This window comes from Drosophila obscura, unplaced genomic scaffold, assembly GCF_018151105.1.
Source record: "Drosophila obscura isolate BZ-5 IFL unplaced genomic scaffold, ASM1815110v1 contig_4, whole genome shotgun sequence".
Lineage (NCBI taxonomy): Eukaryota > Metazoa > Arthropoda > Insecta > Diptera > Drosophilidae > Drosophila > Drosophila obscura.
The window spans coordinates 9,328,844-9,355,301 of NW_024542828.1; the positions used below are offsets into that span (position 1 = coordinate 9,328,844).

General features: G+C 46.0%; 10 protein-coding genes across 11 annotated transcripts; 6 read left to right on the forward strand and 4 right to left on the reverse strand.

The window, feature by feature from the left end:
- Window positions 1-6,365: 6,365 nt before the first annotated feature.
- Window positions 6,366-7,942, forward strand: LOC111069982 (V-type proton ATPase 21 kDa proteolipid subunit). The gene is made up of 3 exons (XM_022360258.2): window positions 6,366-6,475; window positions 6,534-7,210; window positions 7,271-7,942. The coding sequence occupies exon 2, from the start codon at window positions 6,556-6,558 to the stop codon at window positions 7,192-7,194; it is 639 nt and encodes a 212-aa protein (XP_022215950.1). The 5' UTR covers window positions 6,366-6,475; window positions 6,534-6,555; the 3' UTR covers window positions 7,195-7,210; window positions 7,271-7,942.
- A 648-nt stretch (window positions 7,943-8,590) lies between these two features.
- Window positions 8,591-9,544, forward strand: LOC111069981 (40S ribosomal protein S5b). Its single transcript, XM_022360257.2, has 2 exons — window positions 8,591-9,213; window positions 9,279-9,544. The coding sequence occupies exons 1-2, from the start codon at window positions 8,677-8,679 to the stop codon at window positions 9,444-9,446; spliced, it is 705 nt and encodes a 234-aa protein (XP_022215949.2). The 5' UTR covers window positions 8,591-8,676; the 3' UTR covers window positions 9,447-9,544.
- Window positions 9,545-9,720: 176 nt separating this feature from the next.
- On the forward strand, window positions 9,721-10,479 carry LOC111069983 (V-type proton ATPase 21 kDa proteolipid subunit-like). Its single transcript, XM_041594989.1, has one exon. The coding sequence runs from the start codon at window positions 9,782-9,784 to the stop codon at window positions 10,403-10,405; it is 624 nt and encodes a 207-aa protein (XP_041450923.1). The 5' UTR covers window positions 9,721-9,781; the 3' UTR covers window positions 10,406-10,479.
- On the reverse strand, window positions 10,419-11,401 carry LOC111069975 (RRP15-like protein). The gene has a single exon (XM_022360252.2). The coding sequence runs from the start codon at window positions 11,318-11,320 to the stop codon at window positions 10,463-10,465; it is 858 nt and encodes a 285-aa protein (XP_022215944.2). The 5' UTR covers window positions 11,321-11,401; the 3' UTR covers window positions 10,419-10,462.
- A 38-nt stretch (window positions 11,402-11,439) lies between these two features.
- LOC111069980 (RNA transcription, translation and transport factor protein) lies at window positions 11,440-12,514 on the forward strand. Its single transcript, XM_022360256.2, has 3 exons — window positions 11,440-11,601; window positions 11,662-11,988; window positions 12,048-12,514. Exons 1-3 carry the CDS (start codon window positions 11,541-11,543, stop codon window positions 12,401-12,403), a joined length of 744 nt encoding a protein of 247 aa, XP_022215948.2. The 5' UTR covers window positions 11,440-11,540; the 3' UTR covers window positions 12,404-12,514.
- LOC111069984 lies at window positions 12,447-12,940 on the reverse strand. The gene is made up of 2 exons (XM_022360260.2): window positions 12,699-12,940; window positions 12,447-12,633 (listed from the first exon to the last, which is right to left on the reverse strand). Exons 1-2 carry the CDS (start codon window positions 12,871-12,873, stop codon window positions 12,497-12,499), a joined length of 312 nt encoding a protein of 103 aa, XP_022215952.2. The 5' UTR covers window positions 12,874-12,940; the 3' UTR covers window positions 12,447-12,496.
- Window positions 12,941-14,099, forward strand: LOC111069974 (nudC domain-containing protein 3). Its single transcript, XM_022360251.2, has 3 exons — window positions 12,941-13,123; window positions 13,183-13,706; window positions 13,765-14,099. The coding sequence occupies exons 1-3, from the start codon at window positions 13,023-13,025 to the stop codon at window positions 14,049-14,051; spliced, it is 912 nt and encodes a 303-aa protein (XP_022215943.1). The 5' UTR covers window positions 12,941-13,022; the 3' UTR covers window positions 14,052-14,099.
- LOC111069978 (nurim homolog) lies at window positions 14,031-15,039 on the reverse strand. The gene is made up of 2 exons (XM_022360255.2): window positions 14,623-15,039; window positions 14,031-14,547 (listed from the first exon to the last, which is right to left on the reverse strand). Exons 1-2 carry the CDS (start codon window positions 14,947-14,949, stop codon window positions 14,113-14,115), a joined length of 762 nt encoding a protein of 253 aa, XP_022215947.2. The 5' UTR covers window positions 14,950-15,039; the 3' UTR covers window positions 14,031-14,112.
- Window positions 15,040-15,265: 226 nt separating this feature from the next.
- On the forward strand, window positions 15,266-23,985 carry LOC111069985 (ribosome-binding protein 1). The gene is given in 8 exon segments (XM_022360261.2): window positions 15,266-15,369; window positions 19,380-19,641; window positions 19,643-20,764; window positions 20,831-21,529; window positions 21,672-21,776; window positions 21,956-22,474; window positions 22,547-22,669; window positions 22,745-23,985. Coding segments are annotated over 7 exon segments (2,769 nt in total). The 5' UTR covers window positions 15,266-15,369; window positions 19,380-19,449; the 3' UTR covers window positions 22,754-23,985.
- Window positions 23,905-26,341, reverse strand: LOC111069973 (dual specificity protein kinase Ttk). Of its 2 annotated transcripts, none has more exons than XM_041594988.1 (4): window positions 25,913-26,341; window positions 24,841-25,857; window positions 24,212-24,781; window positions 23,905-24,171 (listed from the first exon to the last, which is right to left on the reverse strand). In XM_041594988.1, exons 1-4 carry the CDS (start codon window positions 26,146-26,148, stop codon window positions 24,012-24,014), a joined length of 1,983 nt encoding a protein of 660 aa, XP_041450922.1. In that variant the 5' UTR covers window positions 26,149-26,341; the 3' UTR covers window positions 23,905-24,011. The 2 variants fall into 2 exon arrangements, with proteins under 2 accessions (XP_041450922.1, XP_022215942.2); XM_022360250.2 differs by having other exon boundaries at window positions 23,905-24,157; window positions 24,226-24,781; window positions 25,913-26,335.
- Between the last annotated feature and the right edge of the window lie 117 nt (window positions 26,342-26,458).

Genomic DNA, 26,458 nt, shown 5'->3' on the forward strand with positions numbered 1-26,458 from the left:
TGTAGAGTGCAGAGTGCATTAAACAAACTTGAAACTGCAAATAATCTAAATGTCCACAGTGCAAAATTGTATTTAGAAATGAATATTTAATTGCCAATGGATTTAACAGAATTAAAATTTCAAATTCAAATGTTTTTCCGTGATTCTTGTTGAAAATATATCAAGTATTTCCTCACATTTGAGTGCTCGTATATTTACTTCCTTTCTGCTGAATTTAATGATCATCGCGTATGCGCAAACATTTCATTACATTTGCCATCATTTGCAATTTATCCCCGTGGCAAAACTATTTTAAGTGCATATATATTTTGGGGGACTGGCTCTCGTTCCAGCAATCTCTTCCTCTCTCCTCTCTCTCTCTCTCTCTCTCGAAAACAAGTCAAGCGGTAGCTGCCGAGCTGTCAACCGCACAGATACAGGATGCGGAACTCAGACTCAAAGCGTAGAGTTTGTGGATTGGGGAAATCAAAAGGTAAGCGAGAGAGCGCTTTCCGCATTGGGGCAAGCTCCTCCTCTAGAGGCACCGAGCACCGAGCGTAGCTCTGTGCTGAACTGAACTGAACTGCACCTGACGCACGGGCAAATACACCAAGGGCCAACTAGCTCATCCTGCTACGCTCCTGTCCGCTCCGCTCTGCCCCTTTCCACCATGCACTCGTATCTTCCTCTCTGCATATATCGCCCTGTGAGTGTATGCGCTCCTGTTGCTAATGTAGTTTACTTACGCTGAAATATTTGCTTTGCCCAACTGCATTTCCATTTCGGAGCAGGAGTCAATTTTTATCACTCGCTGGAAATTTGCATGCGAACCCCGGCAGTTTCACTCTTCTGTGGGCTGCCAGCAATGGCCATGCACAGTGAGGCAAATGCTTAAAATATAAGCAGCTGCTTCAAGCATTTCGCAGCTATGCATTATGCAGTTATGTGTGTGGCTTGTGAGAGAATTGCATCGAAGGTTTTGGCATGCATCGATCGCTGGGGCTTAGTTCGCTCCTCTCTTCGCAAGAATCAACGAACGCTACTTGTCACTCTCTTGCTATAAGCTCTGTTCGCTCTGCAGCAGCTTACTCTCTGTGACTCTACGGACTCTGTTACTCTACAGACTGTGAATACTCTCTTTTACTTTACAGACTCTGTTACTCTGTTTTACTTTACAGACTTTGGTACTCTCTTTTACTGTACAGACTTTGTTACTGTCATTTACTGTAAAGACTCTGTTACTCTGTTTTACTTTACAGACTCTGTTACTCTGTTTTACTTTACAGACCCTGTAAATGACTGTGACTTTGCACTAAATTCCACATATATTTCTTTAATTACATTTTTCAAGAACAAATCCTTTTGAAACCGTGAAGAGAAGAATTTTGGGAAAATCATTTATAGCCAGTGGACATTTTCTGCAATTCACATGCACATAAACTGTGCTGTAAGCGCAGATCGTTCAATATTTTATTCGACCTTTAATTTCAATCACTCTTGCATCACTATGCAATTGTCACCAAGAAAGCAGAGCGTGTCCAAAAGCGCATTGCCAAACAGCAGCAATTCGGCTGCTCCTAAATTCGAAAAAAAAAGGAAATCCAAGAGAATTTCGGTGCCTGCTTTTAGCTGAAATTAAGATAATTATGTGGAATAGTCATAAAAGAGGTGCCCATGCAAAGAGAGACAGAGAACAGGGGGGCAGAGAGAAGGAATCCGAGTGAGAGTGGAGAGTGGAGAGCAGCAAGGATCAGCCGCAAATTGCCGTCATCATTCTTTGGACTACCTTTTGTCCGCCTTTCTTCTGGCCTGTCCCGGAACTTATGAGAAAGGCCAAAATGTCATGTACAACAGATAAAAAGGGACACGGACACGGACACGGGCAGTGGCACGGACTGGAGAGAGATGGACACGGACACGGCGGCTAATGACACAAAGAAAACAACAACGGGGCTAAAACAACAAAAAGGGATATTTAATATAAAAAAAAAAACACATACAAAAATGAATGGAAAGCAAGCTCAGGCCCAGAACCAAAACCAGAAAAGGGTTATAAAGCACATGCCCTCCTAACTCTGGGTGCAGCTCTCTTCGCCCCCTTATCTATGGTCTAGGCCATTATTGTACAGGCTTTTGTCTTTGTTGTTGCTGCTTTTCGTTTCTTACTTACTCCTTTTTTTTTGTTGTCCTTTTGTGAATTGAAACAATTTGTCACTTTTGGCCAAGTCGTTGCCTGCGGCGGATTTTGGCCTACCTCTCTCTCTGTCTCTCTTGCTGTTGGGCTCCTTTGTAGTTAATGAAATAAATGAAGAGCAGAGTGGAGGCCCAGATGGGCGCACTGAAATCTACATAATATTTCTGACAGTGTTTTATTGCAAATTGCCAAGTTGCTTGCTGCCCCAAGAATTATGAGTGGCTTGATAGGCCATGGCGTGGGCCAAAATTAACAGGAGATTGCATTGTGTAATGGACAGTGTATATGGTGTAATGAAAGGAGTACAGCATGTACCTTATATAGAATTAAAGTTCTGTTATCAAAGGGTATTCAATGCTGGCTTTAAATCTCAAGTAGACAGGCAAACAATGGACATCGATAAAGGCTATCAAGTGACAAATGAACGCAGCTTTATTTTTAATTTAATAGCTTTGGAAATTTACTTGCATTTATTACAAAACATAAATTACATGAATTATTTTGTTGAATATTTTTTTGGAAAATTTCCCCATTCAATTTTGAAATCTCCAAGATGACACCGCCATCTGAAATTGTAATCGCGTTCAAGTACAGGCATTTTATCCATTGATGCCACTCCACCACTCCACTCTGGCACTTGTTTAATTCATTGTTTACACAATTATCCTCCGACCTGGGGCACACCTCTCACATTTCCAGCATATGTTCGCTCGATCCACTTTATTAAATATCCCTCTGCCCAGCCATCGATAAATGCCTGGCATATCCGATGCGATGCCATGTTGTACAATGAACTGCATTTCATTAGCTCACCGCACTTGCCACGTGCGAAAACAGCCACAAACTGGCTTCGAGGGGCAACCAAACAAAAAAACAAAAAAACAAACAAAAAAAGACGAGGCAAAAACTCAGTCAGCCTGTTCAATTTTATTGAAATGCCATTTAATTTGCATAACTTACGGATCGAATGAAACACATTACATTACATTACGTTAAATTAATGCCAGACGGCCACTTAGGTTGAATAAAACCAATTGAAAGTGTTCACACAAGCAGTTAAAGACCGACCGAAATAAAATAAATTAAAATAAAATAAAAAACGGAAATGGAAATGGAAACAAACATAAAAAAAATATGTAGAAAAACATTTCATTACAGCTTACCTCAAAATCCAAACAAATAAATAAGATTATGTCGGCGACTGTGGGGCACGGGCGGGGCTTGAGGCATCTCTAGGCTGTGGACGTACTTAACCTCTGTTAACTGTGTTGGGGTCTCGGTCGCCAGGCAGGCATCCTTATCCATAAGCCCAAGGATTCAAAGTCCAAGCTGTCCGTTTGATCTGCTGCAGCAACAATACCCACTGTCCACTCTGTAGACACCTGGCCTCCCTTTGAACTTTGCCCAATGGTTACCAAATCGGCCTAAATGTCTAAACAGGAAATCAATTCTCAACAGCCTTTTGTGTTCCACTCACACTGAAACCCATCCAAGGGCCCATCCAACGGCCCATCCATCCCCATCCACTCTGGCTGTGTTCTACTCGAATCAGAGCTTGGGATTGGATTTTGTGCTTGACCAGTGGCTGGCAAAATGTTTGCTCACTGCCGGAGAGACTCCTAGCTGAAGGCCGAAGACAGAGCGAGCTCCATTGCAGCTGTGGAGAGCCCCCAACAATCATTTAGTGGGTTAAAGGCAGAGGCAGACGAGTGCTTAAAGCCACCCAATGATTTGTTGTGCTTGAGACATGAAAAACGCATTAATACCGCATTAATTCCAGCTCGAACTTAGCCGCCAAGCAAAGGTATTCGTCGCAAGTGATCAAGTTCTGCGGAGTAAATATTCCAGCCATGGGGCAGATAAACACATTCCCAGCTGGCATCCATCAGAAACAGAACAACAGATTTTATTTCTTGAATGTCTCTCTTCAAATTAGCTCTCAATCCGCTTCTCTTTGTCTGAGTGACGTTCTGCATTCACTTCAAGTTCGTTGGGCCCCAGACCAGATGCTACTTCAGACCTTCCTTCCATCATCCAATTGCTCTTCTGCTTCAGTTGATGGCCGCCTCGCTGCTGCTCTGCTGCACTGTGTGCATTGTTGTGCGTGTGTGTGTGGGTGTCTACTCATGTCTGGGTTGCAACATTTCACCGGAAAGCAGCGGAAAGTCTTTTATATATGCCCGGCCAACTTCCGGTCTATAGAAAAACTAAACTCAGTTACTAAAGCGAGCAGAGCAGAGCAGAGAGCTCCTCCACTTGTTGTTGCTGTTGTTTTTCTTGGTTCCTGGTTGCCCCAAGTGGTGGCAAGCTAACAAAAGGTGAGCCTATGCATATGGCCGCATGCTCATTGTTGTTGCTCCTTTTTTTTCTGCTTTTTCTTCAAGCCGCAGTCAAGCGGCAAAAAGGAGTGCAGGCGGGGAGGGGGAGCGGCCTTAAACTTGGCAAATTACTTTAATACAGGTTGGATTTTCCATCTCTCTCTGACTCTGTATATATCTATCTTCTAGCAGCGCCGGCCCTGAAGATAAAGCGCACACGAAAGTTACTCAAGAAGAAAAGACAAAAACAAAACAAAAACGCCAAGAAAGGTACAATATACAGTAAGCATTCCGACTAGAAGATACCTCGCATATGGATTTATTTATTGTGGAAATGCCAAATATTTTTCTGGTTTCAGATAATATTTATATTTTATATTTATATAATTATATTTATATTTTATATTTATTTATTTATATATATTTATATCAATACAAAAATCTGTAAGTTATTTTGGATACCTTAAGTTTTTCCTCTAGGAAGTGCTACAAACATATACAGAACACGTCCTAAGTACTCTGGGAGTAACGGGTAATGGGTATGTATACTAAAAAAAAAATAACAGAGACAAAGGTTAATGGATTTCTCTTGTGATATTTGACTTGAGCACTGACCCAAACCCAAACCCAAGCCAAACCCCAAGCCAAGCCCCCGAACAATTCTATATTTTCGTTTTGGGGCATCTTATTTTATTTCGCTCTTTATGCGCGTCGTCGGCGTCGGCGTCGTGAATTTTTCAAGTGAAAAGTTTACATTTATTATCAAGGTATACGAGTGGTGGGGGGGGCCCAAGAACCTGCCCTTCAAGGGGGCAACAAACAACACATTACGTTTAATTGAATGTTGCGGTTGTGTCGCCTCTGCCCGCCGACGACACGCTGACTCCTTCTACGTTCGCTACTTTTTGCCTGGCACGCGCCGCCTAAGAAAAGAACAGAAATTATAATGTAGTGTAAATATTTAATGATGATGTGGCTTTAGATTACACTGCCGTCACGTGGTTGTTGTTAAACGTGCACCACCAGCACCACCCACGTAATGGCGGAGGAGGCTGGAACACCTTTCCCACGGGCAGGCTTGACCTGACCAATTCAATGAGCTGGAAATGTCGCTACCTGCAGGGTATTTTTTACATGCGTACGCGTACGCACTGGCAAAGGCCAAGATTTGACGTAATTCCTTAAGCGGCGGGCGGCAGTCAGTGAACCGCAAAAAACAGCGGCCAGCAGATATGCAAATGGAAGTAAGCATGAGATATATGTAGCATTTATATGGTTTATTTAATGAGCGTAAATAAGAGAGCAAGGAATGCAGCAGTTAAATTTTACTACCATGTAGTTTAAGAAGGTACATCTCTTAAGCCGCAGCAAATCTGTCCTAGAAATAAAATTACGTTTGAGTTTTGAAGATTTCCCGCTTACTTGTGACGCGCCATCTGTGGGATGTCGTTGAAAGTTATTCATGGCGTTGCCAACTATTTCGTTTACCGCGAAATCCTTACAACTATCGATATCCAAACGCAAAAACGAGTCGGAGAGCGTTTTGAGTGCTCTCTTTCGAATGGGTCATGGCAAGGTATGGCCCCCAGTATTAAAACGGACAAGCTTTTTTTAGGGGCCTCGTACTTATATACCATGGTTGTGCAAATATATCCCTCAGCTTGGCTGAATTTATGTATTTATATGTATTTATGTTTGCAGACTTTTCTACCCGTACCGAAATGGAAGATTGTTTTTATAGCTGCTTACCCTTATGCTTCACTCTAGTTCGCGGTTCGCGTTAAATTGTGGTAAATTGGAGATGGAATTTTTTGGTCAAGTTGTCGCAGAAAAACATCGATTGCCAAAGAACTGATTATATCGATGTTTGAATCGATTTTTTTCCCAGCCCTGTGAATAGAGAAAATAAATCGGTCATGTGATTTTTTTCGCACGAAGCAGTCACCTGTCGCGGCCGAGAAAATACAATTACGCCTTCAATTCGGTGAGTGTGCCTGCAAATTATGGAAAATTCAGGACTCTGGAACGTTTTTCCCCATTAGCTAGACAAGAAAAACCTGCAAAATGGCGGCCCAAATACGCACAGTGGTGATATCGACTTTCCTGGGGCTCTTCACGACCGCAGCCACCATCCTCATCCTGTACTTTGTTTTGACTGGCAAGGGCGAGCGGGTGAGCGTTGGCTGGTTCCTTGCCGCGTCGAATCCGTACATGTGGGCCTGCCTGGGCATCGGACTCGCCGTCTCGCTGTCTGTGGTGGGTGCCGCCCTTGGCATCCACACGACGGGCACCAGCATTGTTGGCGGCGGTGTCAAGGCTCCCCGCATCAAGACCAAGAATTTGATTTCCGTCATCTTCTGTGAGGCGGTGGCCATCTACGGCCTGATCACTGCCATTGTGCTCTCCGGCCAGCTGGATCAGTTCCAAATGGAGACGGCCCTGAACAATCAGGCTATCATGAACACCAACTGGTTCTCGGGCTATTTGATCTTCGGTGCTGGTCTCGCCGTCGGCCTGGTCAACTTGTTCTGCGGCATTGCCGTTGGCATTGTTGGCTCTGGTGCTGCTCTCTCGGACGCCGCCAATGCGGCCCTCTTCGTCAAGATTCTGATTGTGGAGATTTTCGGCTCGGCCATCGGTCTGTTCGGCCTCATTGTGGGCATCTACATGACGTCCAAGTCGAAGATGGGCGACAAGGAGTAGGCTGCCAGTGTTCAGAGTGAGTGTGCCACAGCTGAATGCATTTCAAACGCAGCTAAATTACGTTTCTCCCTTGCAGACTTCACTTAATCATCGGCAAGAAGAACAATAATCAGACCAGTCATCAAGTCATTCCCCCCACCCCCCTCTTACCCAAGGCCCCTCCATCGCACAGCAACATCAGTGAGGGTCGGCCGTGTTTTTTTTTCTGGAAATTACAACAAGAAGCTTGCAGTTACAGTTTGCAACACCCCCCAATCCAATCTGCCGAGACACGCATTAAACTGGGACTTTAGTTACTTATTAAGTTGATAGTTTTGTAGATTTAAATGTTTATTTTTACGCCACGCATACTCGCGCAATTATCAGCATCCAATTTTCAATTGATTGCTGAGTGTGCATGGTGTAAAAATGACTACGATTCGTTTTGTTTTACATAATCTTTATTTTGCCAAACGAAAGACAATTATGTGTTTGTGTGTGTGTGTGCGTGAGCTGTGAGTGCGTGTGTGTGTATATTTATGTTACTAAGCAGTTTGTTATGTTTTTGTTTCTTACTGGCAATTGTATTTCTAAATGAGAATGTATTATATTAACTACTACAAAAACGATGAACCATGTATATTTGATGCTGCTGCTGCTGCTAATGGCAGAAGTAATGGAAGATACACAACAATCGCATTATTATTATTATACATAGCAAGTATTCCATATTAAACAAGTAATAAAATCAATCCGTTTTGTTTATCAATCTTTGTGTGTGAATGAATCTGACTGACTTCGAGTGCTTATCAAAAGCACGCGCAAACTTGTTATGACTATAGCACACACATGGATACGTACATATGTACATATATCAGCTGTATCTAAGCATGTGAAATATCAAATTGTGATCACCAAAGGTAAAGATCTGACCTACAATTGTTTGTGAGTTGAATTGTTAGAGTCTGATTAATGTCTTCAGCTCAGTTGTAATTGGAGCAGCCTAGAAGATATGTCTGCAGGAGATTGTGCACGCGGGTGTGTATAATAATGTGAAGAAATGGTTTCTTTGTTTTAATATTTGAAATTTAAATTGCCGCTCATTCGTTGCACAGCACTTATTTTTTCGATTCACAGCACTTAAATCGGGGCTTCGAACAAATTCGAGCTACCGATGGTGCTATCGATTGCTAATATTCGTGGTGGGTTTCGCTGGATGCATTGTTTCTAACGGGAAAATGTATGAAATAAAGCGAAAATTATGCTCACACTCGGCTAAAAAAAACTCCGGTAATTGCCGTTTTTCGCACAAAAATACCCGATATTAATGTCAAACAATAATATACATCGATATGTCTTTGCCGCCATTTTCGAAAAGCTAACGCCATCTTGTAATCTCTTTCTTTCCTTCCTTTTCAAGTCTCTTTCTTTTCTTGGAAACGGTATAGCCACACGCACGCAGTGCAGAGTAAAATCGTAATTTGCAGCTTAATTTGCATTGAAATGTCTGAGTCCGAAATCGAACCGACTGTGCAGGTGGCAGAGGCGCCTGTGGTGCCAATAGAAACTGCCGACGACGAAATATGGGAGGATGAAGGAACGGCTGCAGCAGGCCACCTGCAAGCGAATGAGTGGCCCGAGATAAAGCTATTCGGCCGCTGGGCCTGCGATGACATATCCATAAGTGATATTTCGCTGCAAGACTACATTGCCGTGAAGGAGAAGTTTGCACGCTATTTGCCGCACTCGGCGGGACGCTATGCGGCCAAACGCTTTCGCAAGGCTCAGTGTCCGATTGTGGAGCGCCTCACCAGCGGGCTGATGATGAAGGGCCGCAGTAACGGCAAGAAACTTCTGGCATGCCGCATCGTGAAGCATGCCTTTGAGATCATCCACTTGCTGACCTCGGAAAACCCATTGCAAGTGACGGTGACTGCCATTGTCAACTCTGGGCCACGTGAGGACTCTACACGCATTGGACGCGCTGGCACTGTGCGCCGTCAGGCTGTGGATGTCTCGCCATTGCGTCGTGTCAATCAGGTAAGCAGAATATAACAAAATGAAGCTAAATGTATTGGAATCATTCCCCCCAATTTGCCTTGCAGGCCATTTGGTTGATCTGCACTGGTGCACGTGAGGCGGCTTTCCGCAACATCAAAACCGTGGCCGAGTGCCTGGCCGATGAGCTGATCAATGCCGCCAAGGGCTCGTCCAATTCGTATGCCATCAAGAAGAAGGATGAGCTGGAGCGTGTCGCCAAATCGAATCGTTAAATTGCGAAATTTCTTTCATTATAAATACACACATACATATGCGCTATGTATGCAAGCATTTACGATGTAACTGTAAATACAGTGCTGTATTTCCATAACCATATAGCTGTTTCATTCTAACAACCGCAACCAATGCACTTTGTGCATGCAGCCGTCCCTTTCTCGCTGCAGTGCCATCGAATTTACAATGAAAATTTTTATCAAATTTAATAATGTTTGCTACTGCGAATTTATAAGCCGCGCAGCTTCCGGGTCAGCTCCCACTTTTGTTTATCAGTCAGTCATTTCTATTCATTGAAGGGAGCGCTATCGTCTGGAATTTCAACTGAGAAAACATGAACTTTCGCACCAAATTCGTTTTGGGGATATGCACCATAATCACCGTTGTTATGACGGTTGTGATCCTCAGCCATGTGATGACGGACATCGGCGAGCGTATGGGACTGGGCTGGTTTCTGTACACCGCCAGTCCGTACCTGTGGGCTGGACTGGGCATTGGGCTGTCGGTGTCGCTGTCCGTGGTGGGTGCCGCCGTTGGGATCTATACTACGGGGACCAGCATTGTCGGGGGCGGTGTCCGCTCGCCCCGCATCAAGACCAAGAACCTCATCTCGATTATATTCTGCGAGGCGGTGGCCATCTACGGCCTGATCATGGCCATAGTTTTGTCTGGCAGTATCAACAACTATCGCCTGTCGAAGATGCTGAGCGACAAGGGTCAAATGGCCAGGAACATGTTCACAGGATTCGCTGTATTTGGGTCCGGGCTGGCCGTGGGACTGGTTAACATCGCTTGCGGCGTGGCTGTTGGCATTGTGGGCTCTGGAGCAGCCCTGGCCGACTCGGCCAATGCGTCGCTGTTTGTCAAGGTTCTAATTGTGGAGATTTTTGGCTCGGCCATCGGGCTCTTTGGACTGATTGTGGGCATCTACCTGACATCCAAGGCGGAGATGATGTAAAGCCGATTACAAATCAAAGAACTCTAATTTATTAAGGCCTATTAAAGTAATTAAACACTAATCTTCCTCATCATCGTCGTCGCTATCATCCGCCTCGTCGTTGTTGGCCCCCTGATCGCTGCCCTCGTCATCTTCCTCGTCCCAGTGCTTGATCTTCTTGTTGGTCATAAAGTCCTCTCGCAGCACATTCCACTCGGACTTCTTTTTGCCGGACGAAGACTCCGCAGCAGTGTCATCATTGTCGTCCTCGTCGTCATCATCCGTCTCCTCCGGCTCTTCCTTTTTGACAGCGTTATCTATGGCCGTCGATTTGGCCCGCTTGCCACTCATCAACACGTCCAGGAACTTTCGTTTGTTGATATTATTGAGCACCGCATCCTGACGACTGTCCAGTGGCCCCGCATCGGCCAACTGCTGCTCGAGATCCTTCTGCTGAATGCGCACCGCGTTGAAGAACTGGACCACGCCACGAGTGGCCACCTTGCGCAGTGTTCGCTCCCTCTCCAGGTCCTGGTAGCTGGGCTTCACTCTCAGCTGCAGCGGAACATTTCTGCGCTCCGACTTGGTCAGCTCCGCATCCAATGCGGATCTGTTAGCGTCGCCATGCTCATCATCGTCATCATCATCTGTCTCCTCTTTAACATCGCCTCCAACGACTTCAAAGTCGAAGCCTGGCTTCTTTGCCGCTTCGCTGCCCTTGGAACGAACGATTCCGGGATTCTTCTTGGCCCGGGACAGCACTGTGGGTCCCACCGACTTGCTCTTCAGTACTTTGCCAATGCAGTCTGCCCAGCCGGCGTTGGCACCTGTGTCGCCGTCAACATTCTGACTGTCGTCCGAGTCCGATTCGTGGTTCGAACTGTCTGTGGCCGGGGCAGCCTCTTTTTTCGGGCGCTTCGCAGTGAGAAGGGCCATTTTAGTCGGAAAACAGAAAAAAATTTTAAAAACAAAACGCGTGCTTCTCACGTTGCTAGGGGTGGTATATCAGTGGGATAGCAGTCATCGATAGCTGGCTATATCGAGTGCGAACAGCTGCGATAGTACCATTCCTCAAAGGGGACGAAAAAGAAGAAGCAGTGCCGGCTGACGACAAAAACTGCTGAAATTTTCTGTCAAAAACGATTATAATTAGACAATGCTCAAGAAGAAACTGGAGGCCTTGGGGTATCCCACACCTAGTGATCTGGCGCTAAGCAGTGAGTACTAGTTAGGCCGATTTCGAGCGATATTAATAGGATAATTTCACCACAAACTAGATCGCAAGGATTTTGCGAGTATAATCCTCTGGCTGGAGGACCAAAAGATACGACTATATGCAATAGAAGACCGGGCAATTCTGCGCAGCGTAGACAACGCCCAGTTGTGGGAGGATGGCTACCAGAAGTACTGCGGAGACCTGAATATGCCGAGCCTGGGGACACAACACGAACAGCTCGCCTGGATTTTAGGTCATGCCATACGTCTGGAGTTTCTGGACGACCCATCCCAGTACGAGTCGTTCAACAGCAAGCAAAGCCTGCCCAAGGCCAACAGCAAGCAGCCGCAACAAAAAGTGCAGGTCATTTTTGACGGGAAAATGAATGGTAAGAGATTACCCAAAGCAGATCGTTGCTGTAACCCATTAATTTTTGTATTTAAATAGTTGATGACAAAGAGTTTATTGCTGGGGTGCGCACACTGGCTGGCCAACTGAATGTGCCCCATCATCCCAATCATCTGCTGCAGCTGGAGGCCGTAGCGTGGGTGGTGCACGAACGCCTTTCGCCTGCTGCCAGGGGACGTAAGCCCATTGCCGGGACACCGTTTCCCTTTGACAAGGGCAACGATGTGGTCTCCCCCAACGATCCCGCCCTGGACCTTCCCATGCGCATCCTACGCCTCTTGCAGATTCAGAGCCTGCGCCAGCTGCAAACGCACATTAACGAGACCATCGTGTCGGTTCAAAATCTAACTGCCAATCCAAAGACTGACACCAAGCTGGGAAAAGTGGGCTTCTGAAGCAGTTCCCATGAACATATGCAAAACCCAAGCAACAACAGTACATAACTAATTGTAAATTTAATGAGTCAGCTAGCTAATAAAACCGCCTGCCTAGCGTCTAGTAAAGAATCCATGATCCTTGGTTATAATCTTTGTGGGCGTCGTCGTCCCCTCCTCCGGTTCCTGCTTAGCGGTAGGCTTAAAGAATTCTGCATTGCCCAGGCGAGCCACGCCCAGAGCGCCAACAGCTAATGAAGAGTCACACATTGAACCATTAATAAAGAGAACTGCAGAGTGTAAATGGATTACGTACCGGCTGCCAAGCCTTTCATTGTGTAGTTCTCGAGCGGCTTGCTGCGCCGCTTTGCCTGGGCCAGCAGATAGACTCCAATGCCGATCAGTCCAAAACCGCTGACCAGACGACAGCCCAAACAGTCCACTTCACTGGTGGTACTGTCTTTATTCCAAAACGACAGTCTTCCAATCATTTTGTCAAATAATAGAATATAAATTAAACAAATTGATATAATCTACAAAGGCCAACAACTCTGACAACACTCGATATATCGATAGCTATCGTTCCAGCAGGTGTGAAATTTTTAAATTGGCTCGTAATTTTCTTGATCGTCGGGCAAAAATGGAATTTCAGCGAAACGATGCCATGCTTATGGAAATACTGCAAGATCGAAAGACCATCGTGGGATTCCTGGACTCCATGTTTGGATTTCTGCGTCGCAAGTACACAAATTAAGCCCTGCAACTTGGTAAATTTAATGTCCCTGCTTTGATTCCTCTAGCACCGACTTTTATCACACGAAAAAGGATGAGGCTGACCAAATTGGATTTCCCAAGGGTATGCGGGATCAGATTCTTTATGGAGCCATGCAGCGCTACGACCCGGACTGCTCTCTTCAATCAATGAACGTCGAGAGTGAAATGGTGGACAATGGCACGTTCGGTCTGCCTGTCGTGGAGGAAGTAATCGTGGAGAGCAGCGATGCACCCAAAAGTGAGCCGAAAAATCCACAACAGAAGACTGCGTCAGCCGAGTCTGAGTTTTCCCTCATTGACTACAAGAATGGAGCTGCCTTTGCGAGCCACTGCTGGTCGCAGACGTTAAAGGATCTGGAAGTTCAAGTGAAGCTGCCCGAAGAGCTGAAAATATCTAAAAATCTGAATATAGAGATCAAGGCCCAATGCCTTAGGGTGAGCAGCAAACAGAAGCCAGACCATTTTATTCTAGAGGGAAATCTTAGCCAGCGGATCAAGCATAACGAAGCCTTGTGGACCATTGACCACGGCATGCTGCACATCAGTTGTGGTAAGTGCTTGGACACTGTTCCCTGAATGCTGTAAGTGATCCAAATCCTTATCGCCAGACAAGGCCAAGGAGCTGTGGTGGGACCGACTCTTCGAGGGTGACGCTGAAATTGATACCAAGAAAATTGACTGCGAGCGCTATATAGACGATCTGCCCGACGACACACAGGCGACCATAGAGAAGCTGCGAGTGCAACAGCTGGAGGCGGATAAGAGACAAAGCCAACTGCAGGCTGCCAATCCGGAGCAGGCCAAAACCATGGAACGTCTACGCGCCGCCTGGGACGCTGAGGGTTCACCCTTTAAAGGACAACCCTTTGATCCGTCCATTGTTAGGATGAGTTAGTCTTTAATGTGTTATACGTTCAGCTTAAATAGGAACTAGAGCTAAATGAGAAGAATTCGATTTACTGAGCCTTCAGCTCGTGTTTCTTGCACTGCAGTTGTTGCTTCTGGTAGGCCACGTCCCTATCGTCAGTGGACCAGGCCACGTACATGTAGACGGTGAGCAGCGAGGCCAGCAGCAGGCGATCCAGGCTCATGACATTCGTGGCAAACAGGATCAAGGAGAGACCCACAAAGGACGGATGACGCACATGAGAGTACAGATGACGCAGCTCGCTCGACTTGTAGGCAATGGGCTCCCCATACTCTTTAAGGTCATAGTAGACCTGCTTGACGCCCAACAGCTCGGGCAGATCCATTATAAGGCAGCCGCCAAAGATGACGGCCCAGCCAAGGCCATGTGTGACCACAAAAGTCCACCAGAGTGGAGCACTCTCGTCCACATCAATTTGCCACAAGACAATCGACTGGGCTGGCAGCCAGTTCTTCAGCAGATACTGCAATGTGGGATAAGGTGAAATTAGTATTGTCTGCGGCTCTATTTTCATGACTGTTGCTGTAGTAGTACAAACATGTAAACAAAGCGATGATGTCAAACTATAAATAGTGCGCTCGGCTGCAGCCAAGCCCAATTTGCCCAATAAATTCTTCACCAGCGCTGACTTAAGGAAGCTGTGCTGGAAGATGAATCCTATCAGGTAGAGTGTGTCGAACACAATGGGCCCATAGGCGGTCTCCAGCCGGGACTTGTTGTCCAGCAAATTGAAAATCCACGTGTGTGCCTTCGAAATCGAGCGAGGTGTGGAGAGGAACAGCACCAGCTTGCCAACCACGAAAAAGGTATACACGAAAGTGGCCAGCGAGCTCAGGAGCAGCAAAACCTTGGCAAAACTGGCCATGATTTACACAAAAAAAAAAACACTATAAATTAATTGCAAAATAAATATTTTTTTGACTGCTTGGACGGACGCAATTGAAAATATCGCTGGCAATGCATCGATGTCTCCAGTCATATCGATACAATCGAATTAAAAAAAATATTGTTAAATGATAAAAACCGTATATGAATGATCTAAATTATTATTATCAACGTGGAAATTAAAAAATATGCAAATTCCCCTTTAATTTTGTGCATTTACCCGCTGACGATAAAAAGTGTTGGAGCTGGGGGAAACATCGATGATTACGCAAAAAGGATAAAACCTATCTGGCCGATGAATCTATTGATGTTTTGCCAGCCCTAATCGATTGTTTGAGAAATCTTTCCGTGGTTTATAAATGATTTAAGTTGCCACCAAATCAAAACGCATACAAAAAGTGTAAGTCGTAGCCAGTTGGCTTAAGAAAAGTGTAAAGTTTAAGTAGAATGTTCCAAAGAATCAAATGCAGTAGAAAATGAATGCCGAAATGGCTCAAGAAAATTGCCGACGCGACAACGATACCTGCACACACACACACACACATGCTCCAATATATGTATGTACATGTACATGCAAGGGACGCACACGTATACAACTTGCTTGCAAATGGCGGATGCGTTTCCAACAAAAAAAAAGAAAACTGCATTTAAATGTGAAATGTGAAAATTGTTGACGTTGCAAGTGCGAGCAGAGACAACGGTAATTGCTTCAAATAAGAGTTGAAGCCTATTCGAGTGTGCGGCAAGTGGTGTGTATGTGTGAGTGCAGTGCAAGGTGTTGTGTTTGTGTGTCGGTCAGACGGAGACAGTGGCGACGGGCGGCAGCGACGCCCTTTTGTCTTCCTTCCACTCGTGGACAGACACAAAGCGGCCCTCGGGCCTCTGGCAGAAACCACTATTTATTGGTGTGCAATTATTCTTATTATCAGAGGCGTTTGCCAATTAGATGCCTAATTAGAGAAAAATATCTGAATTTGATGAATGGCATACTTTCACTTGTGTGCCCCGATTGCGATTTAATTATGAGCAAAAGGGACAGCTGACACAAAGAAAACCAGCAGCCGCCAGCGAGCTGAATTTATTTGTTTGGTTTGCCAAAAACTTGTGCGCCGCCGTCTGGGCTGCTCCGCCCTTGCATCCCCCCTCAGAATGCACTGGTATTCCCGTTTGAGATTTTTATCAAAATCAAGAACATAATTGATGCGCTGCTTGTTCTCTTTATTCGTGTTGTCTTGCTCTGACAATTTACACATTGTTGGCAGCCTTTTGCTGACCTCACCACACACACACACACACACATACACGCATTCTCTGGCCCCAGCTTATCAAGAGCAACGGAGAGAGAGAGAGAAAGAGACAGGGAGAGAGTAGCCTGCAGTCGAATAAATAATAAATGCACATCGAGTCGTTTCATTCACGTTCAATTGGCGATAAGGCCTTCGGAACTGAACTGTAAACTGTAATTCTAGGAAAACCCAATTGATAATCGGACAGTATTGAAAAGTCACTTGTCTACGTCAGCAATCAATAATCATTAACGGACATCTCATATTCAATTAGCTTATTTATAGAACCGTGACACACACACACAGACACAGAGGCGCACATTTGTGAGTCACACAGCTCTAGAAAATACTCCCAATCCGATCTGCGGCAACCTTCCTTCTCTGGACCCAAATGTCGTCGAAAGTCTTTTTTTGGCTGACCTACCAATCGAATAACAAAACTAGAAACGAACTTGACGCTCCCACGCAAGACGACCAAACCAAATCTCCCACAGGGGCGGCCAGCAAAAAAAACATTGCATGTTGCATAAATATCATAAAAGAAGAGTGTAGGAGAGCTTTCTAAAATTAAAACACTTGAGCCGCTTGCCGGCCGAGTCGCTTGCATTTATGAATAAATAAAAGAAAATAATGAATGAGTGCTGGCCGTGCGAGAGTAAGGGAGAGCGAGTGAGAAGCACTTGCACCGTTCACTAGTGTTGCCCGATGAAAACAGCTAGAAATGGCCACCATCATATAACAATATGGATGCAAAATAATCCATCTATACCATAATAATAAGTACATCTAATTCGAATAATTTTCATTTTGTTAGGATTTCTTATTGGTAAATCTGATTTGAGATTTTAAAGTAAGATTTCTTGTTTCCCATAGCAGCAGACTTGGCGGGGAAACAAAAGCTAAATTGGCTGCACTGACTGACAGAAAGACAGAGAAATTCCATGTGTTTAAGTGTTGTTGTTGCTGTCAACTAATTGAACATTGGGGCGAGTGAGAGAAAAAAGAACACAGAGAATTAGGCCAACTGTGCAGTTGGATGCCAGTTTGTAACCAGGGCGAGCAGCAAGTATATTTTTCATGCTGCCAGACTGTAATACACAATTATTTATAGAGGATGGTCATAATGATAATTGGCAGCCAAAGATTTCGACTTTCACACACACACACACGCACACGAAACTCTGAGGAACACACACAAATACATGATCACATTCCGTAGCGTCGCTCTTCCGGTTGATGACCTTTACCGGCGTTTTTATTGTATTTTTTCATACGCTTACATATGTATGTAGTTGTATGCCTCTTCTCACGTTCTCAGTGTGCGTGCGTGTGTGTGTGCTCTGCTGGAGCGTTACTGCCAGCAGCAATACTGGTCTGGGGAGAGACATGTCAGTGGAGTCACTCCACTTGTCATCGATTTACTGTTCGAATCGAAGCTGTTCTCATAGTTTCATCAAATATTAATTCGGGTTTATGTACTCCACAAATAAGACAATATTTGAACAACAAAAGGTCTCTTGTCGCCCCTCTCCATAAACGAAAACTGATGATGCCATCAGCAAATAATCAAACAAAATATGTCTTTAACATTCTCAAGTTATTACTGTAAAATTCTTTAAAAAATTTTACTGACGCAACAAAGTCTGGGCAGCTCTCTAGAAATATGTATCTCTTGTGGGGGTATCTTGCGCTGTCTCTAGCACTTTTTTGAAAGCGCCGCACTATACGAGTTTGACTGTAAAAAAATTCCGGGACACAGTCAGAAACATGAGAGAGTCGACTCAGAGCGTCCAGTTATCTCTTAAGTTGGTGCTGTGCTGCTGCTGCCGGCAGATATTCAGAGAGCAACAACCTTGAATTGAAATTTTTGCAATTTGTGAATTCCATTCCTTTGCTGCCAGGCAGTAAGAAAGAGAAAGAGATGGAGAGTGGGAACCACTTCTTCACGGTGAGTTGGCAGACCAGACCAGACCAGACTCTCTCCCAGGGCCAGAGAGAGAGCGAGAGAGATCGCAAAGCTTGGCTTCGCTCGCTACTGCCTGCTGCTTCTGATGCTGACGTTAACTTTCTGTCAGTCGTCTCTTGGGTCTTCGCTTAAAGATTTCAAGTTTAGAAAATTATATTTTGTGATTTCCGCTCCTACAATTTGCATACGTGTGTGCGTCAGAGCCTTAACATTTGGAGTGGAGAAGAGGTGTGTGTGTTTGTGTGGGAATATTTAACGATTTATCAGCATTTCTTCGGGTTTTTTTTTTTAACGTGTGGGAGCCCATCTGCGTCAACGCCTTCAGGGCTTTTTTTGCAAATTTAACTTTCTTTCAAGGGTAGACAGCAGCTGCGAGTCTGTGTTGATTGTTATTCGCTTTGTAAGCTAATTTTATGTTTGTTTTTTTTTGTTTGTTACTTGGAATAAATTTCTGTGTCTGTAAATCTTTGAGTCGTCGATAATTGAATCTACTATGTAAATATCGACATTCAGAAATTACAATTGAAAAGTGAACTTTTTCAATTGGCATTTTTGTAAGGTGTATTAATTTAAGCCCATCCTAGCTGACTGCAGTGCATTCGTTTATCTCCACAATGACAAAGTTCAACAATGAGCATTTATACTCGTATTAATATAAACGTCAAACAAACAGTGAGAAATGCAATAGCAACAAGAGTGTCTCATCATAAAGTGTACGTGTATTATGGTACCATTCACCGGCCGGTAAACTGATAAGCACGTACCGCTACTATTTATTATTGTACATACAAAAATACACGAGCACACACACACACACATTCACACGCACCAATACAGCAGAGACCTGCGGTAATTGCTATTGGGTGTAAATGTCGTTGATCTTTCGTTTAATGTGAAATTTTGTTCGTACAATTATTTTGTGGTGTTGTCGACTTGAACGTTCAGTTCCACTAATTGCAAAGGTACACGTCATCAGAAGCACCAGCAGCAGCAACAAAAGTCTGATTATGAAGCAGGAACTAAACTAAAAGCCAAATGAAACAAAGAATGTGTGAGGGGGTTTTTTTTTTTTAGTTGATTTTGTCGATAGGATTAGGTGCTGGAAGAGTAACATTTTGCCCATTACACTCGTATAACACTCGAAACTCTCATTTGCAGTAACCCTACACGTAAAGGAGATCCCTGAGAAGAACCCCCAAGCAGCTGCATCAAGGCAAGATATGCAAATATGGATTTCCACATACTGATCGTCATTGGTTGTGTGATCAGCGCCTCCCTGCTCTCCTTCCTGTTCATCAATAAGATCTTTAGGCGCAAGACCTTCGAGGAGGTTGTCGCCGAGAAGCGCGCCCTGAGCGCCAATCTGTACAAGGCCGGCGGCGGAGCGGCGGCCACCAAGAAGCCCAAGAAGAAGGAACTGAAAGCGCGAGAAGAAACAGCGACAGAGGGAACAACAGCGGGATGCCAGCCACGATCCCGAGGAGGATTACTCCGATGGCCAGTCCGAGGAGCAGGGCTCTGTCGAGGAGGAGCCCGGCCTGTCCAAGCAGCATGTGGAATTCGAGCCCGATGCAGAGATCATGAACGACCAGCGTAGGTCAAGCAATGCCGCCGAAAAGGAGAACGTTCCCGTGGGCAAGAAGGGCAAGAAGGACAAGCGGAATGCTGGCAAGGGTGGAGCCGCAGCAGCAGCAGCCGCCGCTTCTGTCGCTGGCATTTTGGTCAACAAAAACGAGGCCGTGGCCGTGAAGCCCCTCACCGCTGAGGAGACTCCCACTCTGAACAGCTTTGAGGTACGCGCACCCAAGGATGTGGTCGAGCTGAAGAAGCAGGAGCAGAAGGAACGCAAAGAGGACAACAACAACAAGCAGCAGGCACAGAAGAAGAACGGATCCGGCAATGTGGCCAAGAAGGAGAAGCCACAGGCCACCACCGCTGGTGTCTCACCCACAGCTGCTGCTGACCAGGAGCCACCGTCCGTACCCAAGCAGATACTGAAGCAGCAGCAGCAACCGCAGAACGGCTCGCCCAAGACCCAGAACAACCAAGTGAACAACAAGACCAAACAGCAGCAGCAGCACAAGAAGCAGAAGGAGACCCTGACGACCAAGGAACTGGCCCAGGCTTTGGAAAAGCTGGCGGATCATCAGAACCAAACGATTGGTGTCTCAGCTCTCATGAATGTGTTCTCCCGTGCCGAGCTGAATCGTTCCGAGATACAGATTTTGATCGACTATTTGCTGAACAAGCAGCAGGATATGCCCGCCTCCCATGCCGAGTGGTCGGACGACATTTGCCAGAAGTTGAAGCGCCAGCTGGAGGAGAAGGAGAAGCTGCTGGCCGAAGAGCAGGAGGCCTCCATTGGCATCCAAGCCAAGCTGCGCGAGCTGCGCCAGGAGGTCAACACGGAGCGCGCCCAGATGCATGGCCGCATTCAGGCCTACAACGATAAGCTGCAGGGCAAAGAGCAGGAGTTGTCCGCCGTCAACCAGGAGCTGTCCAGTCTCAATGATAAGCTGACCCTCGAACGCCAGCAATTCCAGGTATGTCCACAGCAGCAGTCCCTCCCCCTAGATCATACACAAATGGATTTTGTCTTCCGATTTCAGACCTTGCTGAGGGAAAAGCAGGCCAGTTCGCAGGACTTGGTGCCACAGTTGCAGCGCCTGCAGCAGGATCTGGCCCACAAGGAGAAGTGCCTGGCCGACATGACCGCCTTCGTGAGCGCCGAGACGCAGCAGAAGAATGAGCTGATCCAGCAGCAGGCCCAGCAACTGCTGGCCCTCGAGCAGCAGCGCGACGAGTTGGAGGTGCGCCAGAACAACAGCATCTTTGAGTTGGAGCAGCGCAATCAGCTGGACGCTGAGAACGGCGAGCTGAAGGTGGAGCTGCGCAATCTCCACAATGCCCTGGAGTCGGCCAAGGCCGATCTGGCGCAAGCCCAATCGGAACTGACGCATGTCCGCGGCGGCGAGCTGCAGGAGCTGCGCCAGCAGACGGCCACATTGGAGGCCAACAATCAGACACTCAACCAGCAGCTCAGCCAGGCCACAAGCAGCGCCGTTCAGGCAACGGCCGCCCAGTCGGAGCAGGCCCAATTCCAGTCCGATGCTCTGGCCAAGAAGCAGCAGGAGCTGAGTGCCCTGCAGGCGCAGTACGGATCGCTGACCGCGGCCCAGGACAAGCAGCAGCAGCACACCAGCAGCCTGCAATCGCAGGTGCAGGAGCTGCAGCAACATGCCGAGCAGCTGGTGGCAAGGGAGAAGCAGCTGCAGCAGGAGCTGCAGGAACAGCGCGAGAAGAATAATGTGAGTACCGGGAAACTCTCAGTTTTGTTTCGCGTGTTGTTTATTCTGTCCAACCCATACGCATGCCTACACGTTTACCCCATCCTTCTGTGTGTCGTTGCAACCTTTTTACTAATTGCCACACGTATTTGTGTTTCGTCAGGACGTGCGTATGAAAAATTGGAAGTTGATTGAAGCGTTGCAAAATGCCGAAGCAACAGCAACCGCAACCGCAAAGACGAAAGCAAATACCAAGCAATCCTTAGGCGTAAGTGCATGCACAGATCTCCCCAATCTAACACCCCAACCCACCCCCTTCCCTTCCTTTTTCTACCTTCTTTTAGTTGTACTGCCATTCGGCTTTGGGTTTTGCTTAATTTTATTTGTCTTGCATTGCAGCAACAACAGAAGGATCTGCAGCAGCAACAGAAGGAACTGCAACAGCAGCAACAAGATCTGCAGCTGCAACTGCAACAGCAGCAACAACAGCAAAAGTCAGCGGCTGCGGCTGCGGCGGCTGCCAATGGGGCAAGCTCCTCCGCCAAGAGCGAACAGCAACGCATACGCGATCTTTACCAGCGTCTCTACCCAGATGCGGTGAAAGCGCAAGCGGCCAGTGCACTGCAGGCCTCCTTCGATCAGTGGCTGGAGCAGGTGTTGGCCACACACATCAAGCAGCAGCAGCTGGAGCTGGAGAGGAAGGCGGCCCAGAACAGTAGTAATAAGTCCACACAATCAAACAATAGTAGCAGTAGCAACCACAATAGGAGCAGCACCAGCACCAGCAGCGGTAGCAGCAGCGCAATCCACAACAATATTAGTAGCAATAATAGTAGTTCGAATAGCAAATCCTCCTCCTCCGCCGCCCCCAACGCTGAGCAGCAGCAACAGCAGCTGGAGCTGCACAAACAGAACCTGCAGTTGCGGGAAACGAACGATAAGCTCACGCAGCTGGTCACCAAAACGGTAAGCATTAATCCTCAGACTTGCATAAATATTCCCTTAATCTCTATAATAATCCATTTGCTGCTGCTGCAGACCAACACGCTGATGGACCTGGAGGAGCGTGCAAGGGAGCAGGATGAGCATTGGCGTGGCATTGTTAACCAGAAGGAGCAGTTGATCACCAAGCTGCAACAGCATGTCTCAAATGGGGAGCAGGTGGGTAGCAGGCTATTAGTTTTTTTTGGCACGTGGAAACACTGACAAACAAACAAAAAATTACTCCATTTGCAGGACATTTAATGTCGCTGAGGAGGAAGCAGAAAGCAGAAGCAGAAGCCCTACAACGACGATAAATGACAAGCAACCACACACGAGTTTGTCCAAACTTCCAAAACAACAACAACAACAGCAACAGAAAACCACAATTCTAACAATTCTATTAAGTTTAAAGAGAGGGGAGGCCCCCCCACCACAGCAGCAAGTAAACAGTTAATGAATGAGAAAAACCTACCGTTCGGGAATGCTTTAAGAACTTATCTACAGCAAAACAACAACTAAAAGTAATATAAAACAAAACAAAACAAACAAAAACGACTCTTGTGCAATGTTAAACGAGATTTAAAAAGCAAAAAAAAAAACGAAGGAATTCTTAGCCCTCTCACAACAAAAATCCATTGCTGCTGCTGCCCCAAGTGAGAAAAGAAATGTCTCTGTACGTTTTTCTTTCTCCCGAATTAACTAATTATTATTATTATGATTATTTAACCAGCAGGCCGTATGCGTATGCGAATATTATTTGTGTTGAACTTGCATTTAAAACAAAAACAAACAACAACAACAAAAAACGCGCTATAAACAATTGTATATGTATATGTATCTTATGTTTAAGCAAATGAATTTACACGAGAAAAAAAACTACTTAAAAGGCAATTCTATATACAAAAAAAAATAAACCAATTATATACTTATAATTAAACACTAAATTTATGTATGTGTATGTATATCTATTTATGTATGCATGTCATGTGTAACGACAAATTGTTTGTGTTTTTTTTTCCATGTTTTCCATGTTCTTTTTTGAATTTAATTTAATTGTGAAGCAAAAAAAATAGTATTCAAAACCCGCAGCAGCATGTGGTCGGTCCACCCCACAGCAAAAACAGCAAACAACAAACATTTAATTAAGCGTATATGAAAAAAACCAAGTAAACTATTTTTATATAAACAAAACACACACACACAAATGAGAGAACCCTAATTCATAAGTAAAACGCAAATTAAACACAAAATGGTAAATGCTAGCGCCAATTAGCGATAAAAACAAAAATTGTCAAAACAGTAAACTTGTTGCATGCAAAAAGAAAAAAAAAAGTATTTAGGGAGGAGTAGAAGGAACACACACAGAAAAAATGGCACCCGCCCCCCCTTCCCACAAGAAAACGAATGAGCTATAGCCTGCATTATAAAGATTTATGATGTATAACTTATGGTAAATGAGAATTAAATACATACACACATATGAGAAAACATAAGAGGAGAATACTTTTGTTGGGTTTACTTATTGTTGGTGGTGGTGGTGGTGGTGCTGGCTTTGCTGGCAATCTGTAGATTCTGCAGGGGAATGGCCATATGGAAGGGATACTGCAGCAGTTGGGTGCACGAGGGCCGCATTTTCGGATTCAGCTGCAGGCACTTTTTGACCATCTATAAAGAATACATTTGAATATATTTGAGTATATTCGCATGTCGTGTCGCACTCTTGGGTAACTCACATGAACCAGCATGGCTGGATAGTAAAATGGAATGTCTGGATACTCAATGTTGGTCCCCGGATTGGCAATGGCATTCATCTTGGCACAAATATTCCGTATATGACCAAAGGGCGTCTTTTGGTACATCAGCAGATACAATATGCAGCCCAGCGACCACACATCCGACTTGGTGGAGATCTTTATCTTGGGCTGATTGCCACCGCGCATCGGACTGTTGCCCGTCGAGGTGTCCGTGAGGGCCTCGGGGCTGATGTAGTTGAAGGTGCCAGCCTGGGAGAACTTGATGATGCTCGTCGAGTCCACCGAAATGTTGCTGGCAATGCCAAAGTCGATCAGCTTGAGACGGCCATTCACCATCAGGAAATTGGCCGGCTTCAGGTCCGAGTGTATTACACCGTGCTGGTGAATATAGTTGACAGCCTGCAGCATCTGGTACAGAATGCTCATCAGGCTGTAGGCCGGCAGATTTGTGGTATAGCTCTGCAGGATCTTGTTCAAGTCGCAGTCACCCTTCTCCATTACCATATACAGCTTGGACTCCTCTCGCAACAGTTGACTGTGGAAAAGCGGAATGTATTTATTACCTGAAAGTCTCTTGCAGATCGAGTAACTCACTAGTCGTACAGTGCCACAACGCACACGTTGCCCTGCAGCTTCTCCAGCAGCTTGGTTTCATTCAGATACCCCTGAACCACCGACGGATCGGCCTGCAGGTCCACCACCTTCAATGCAAATTCACCGCCAGAGTCGGGACGACGGGCGAGGTAAACGGAACTGGAGCCGCCGCAGCCAAGCTTCTGGCCTATCACGTACTCATGATTCTTGATCTTTAGTATGTTCGAAGATTTGCTGGCGGTGGAGGGCGGCACTGGAGCAGGTTTTACAATTTCCTTGGGTTTCACTGGCTCAATTTTCGGTGGCACCATTTCCTTTTCTGCCTCATGGAATGCATTGTCCAGAGACTTCTTTGACTTGCCATTGATGGGCTCTACCTTGGGCTGCGGCTGCGGCTCCGGCTGTCGCGGCGGAATGTCGGGACTCTCGCTGATGGTGTCGCACAGGGAGAAGCTGTCGCAGGAAAAGGGAGCACCACGGCCCACGGTCATGGGCGTCTGGAAGAGAACCTTCTGCGCGCGAAACTCATTCGATACCACCGCGCTGCGGGATTTGGGTGCCTGCGTGGAGCCGCCCGCTCGCACCAGTGGCGTTATGAAGTCCACTTCGGCCTTGGCTTGGGACTTGGCCACAATCGTGGATCCATTACGCAGGGGAGTTTCGTTATCAAAGAGTTTACGTCGCTCCGAGATGGTTTGCAGCGTTGAAGGCGGCGGCTTTTTGATGGCCTGCGGCTCTGGCTCAACCGCCGGGGAGTTCTGATTGGCAGCAGAGGTGCTGCTGCAGTTGATGCCCATGTTGCCGAAGCGGCCTAGGAACGACAGATTCGAATCGGATTGCTTGAGTGTGCCAGCTGTGGAGGGCATGCTGCTGCCCCCGCTAACCGGCAGCTCGTGCGTCGGACTCAACACGAAGGAGTCATTGAGAATGGCGCAGTTGAGATTGTGGTCGTTTTTGTTATCCTCCTCCTCGTCGCTGTCCGAGTCCATCATAGACATCTCCGAGGTGCGCCGTGGTCTAAAACATAATCCAAATCAAGTGGCGACATCTCTGCTGGGAGAATGGAACTTACAGTATTTCACCGACTGCCCTATTGGGCAGCGAAATGTTTTCCTTATTGCCAGCATTGACGCCGATGCCTGTGCCCTGACCGAAAGCAGATGCCGCCGCCGCAGCTGGTCGGTGGTTTTTTGCAGCTGCGGCTTGTGATCGGTGCGGCTTGAGAGGCGAATTGTAGTCATCGTCCGTATCCGAGTCAATACCAAGAGCCAGCAAGTCCTTAGTGCGGCGCGGCACAGGTGTAGACATTTATTTTTTGTATTAAAAATCAAATTTAAACAAAAAGCCATAAAATTAGAGATGATTTTTGTGCTGCTGTTATCGTTATCGATCGTGGTGGCAGCGACAAAATCAAACGAATTTCCTGTGCAGTGGGTGAGATGCAACTCTCTTTTGAAACACACAATATTAACTTTAAATATTTTTAGATTTGAGTTTACTACTACTTATTTTGGAGTGCATTTTTATATAAAAATTTGGCAGTTGATAGCAAAGTGCTGTGAAACGCGTCAAACCCAACCAAGTGGCATCTCTCGCACTATTCGATAGCTAAACTAAT

Bases quoted from the DNA above. Each gene is read 5' to 3' on its own strand.
- LOC111069978 (XM_022360255.2), bottom strand. From the start codon at position 14,949: ATGGCCAGTTTTGCCAAGGTTTTGCTGCTCCTGAGCTCGCTGGCCACT. The intron at 14,548-14,622 runs GTTTGTACTACT...CCCACATTGCAG, and splicing joins CATCATCGCTTTGTTTACAT to TATCTGCTGAAGAACTGGCT.
- LOC111069973 (XM_041594988.1), bottom strand. From the start codon at position 26,148: ATGTCTACACCTGTGCCGCGCCGCACTAAGGACTTGCTGGCTCTTGGT. The intron at 25,858-25,912 runs GTAAGTTCCATT...ATTATGTTTTAG, and splicing joins AGGGCAGTCGGTGAAATACT to ACCACGGCGCACCTCGGAGA. The intron at 24,172-24,211 runs AGTGCGACACGA...AATATATTCAAA, and splicing joins GTTCATGTGAGTTACCCAAG to TGTATTCTTTATAGATGGTC.
- LOC111069983 (XM_041594989.1), top strand. From the start codon at position 9,782: ATGAACTTTCGCACCAAATTCGTTTTGGGGATATGCACCATAATCACC.
- LOC111069981 (XM_022360257.2), top strand. From the start codon at position 8,677: ATGTCTGAGTCCGAAATCGAACCGACTGTGCAGGTGGCAGAGGCGCCT. The intron at 9,214-9,278 runs GTAAGCAGAATA...TTTGCCTTGCAG, and splicing joins CATTGCGTCGTGTCAATCAG to GCCATTTGGTTGATCTGCAC.
- LOC111069982 (XM_022360258.2), top strand. From the start codon at position 6,556: ATGGCGGCCCAAATACGCACAGTGGTGATATCGACTTTCCTGGGGCTC.
- LOC111069974 (XM_022360251.2), top strand. From the start codon at position 13,023: ATGGAATTTCAGCGAAACGATGCCATGCTTATGGAAATACTGCAAGAT. The intron at 13,124-13,182 runs GTACACAAATTA...TGATTCCTCTAG, and splicing joins TTTGGATTTCTGCGTCGCAA to CACCGACTTTTATCACACGA. The intron at 13,707-13,764 runs GTAAGTGCTTGG...CCTTATCGCCAG, and splicing joins CATGCTGCACATCAGTTGTG to ACAAGGCCAAGGAGCTGTGG.
- LOC111069984 (XM_022360260.2), bottom strand. From the start codon at position 12,873: ATGATTGGAAGACTGTCGTTTTGGAATAAAGACAGTACCACCAGTGAA. The intron at 12,634-12,698 runs GTACGTAATCCA...ACTCTTCATTAG, and splicing joins AATGAAAGGCTTGGCAGCCG to CTGTTGGCGCTCTGGGCGTG.
- LOC111069975 (XM_022360252.2), bottom strand. From the start codon at position 11,320: ATGGCCCTTCTCACTGCGAAGCGCCCGAAAAAAGAGGCTGCCCCGGCC.
- LOC111069980 (XM_022360256.2), top strand. From the start codon at position 11,541: ATGCTCAAGAAGAAACTGGAGGCCTTGGGGTATCCCACACCTAGTGAT. The intron at 11,602-11,661 runs GTGAGTACTAGT...ACCACAAACTAG, and splicing joins TAGTGATCTGGCGCTAAGCA to ATCGCAAGGATTTTGCGAGT. The intron at 11,989-12,047 runs GTAAGAGATTAC...GTATTTAAATAG, and splicing joins TTTTGACGGGAAAATGAATG to TTGATGACAAAGAGTTTATT.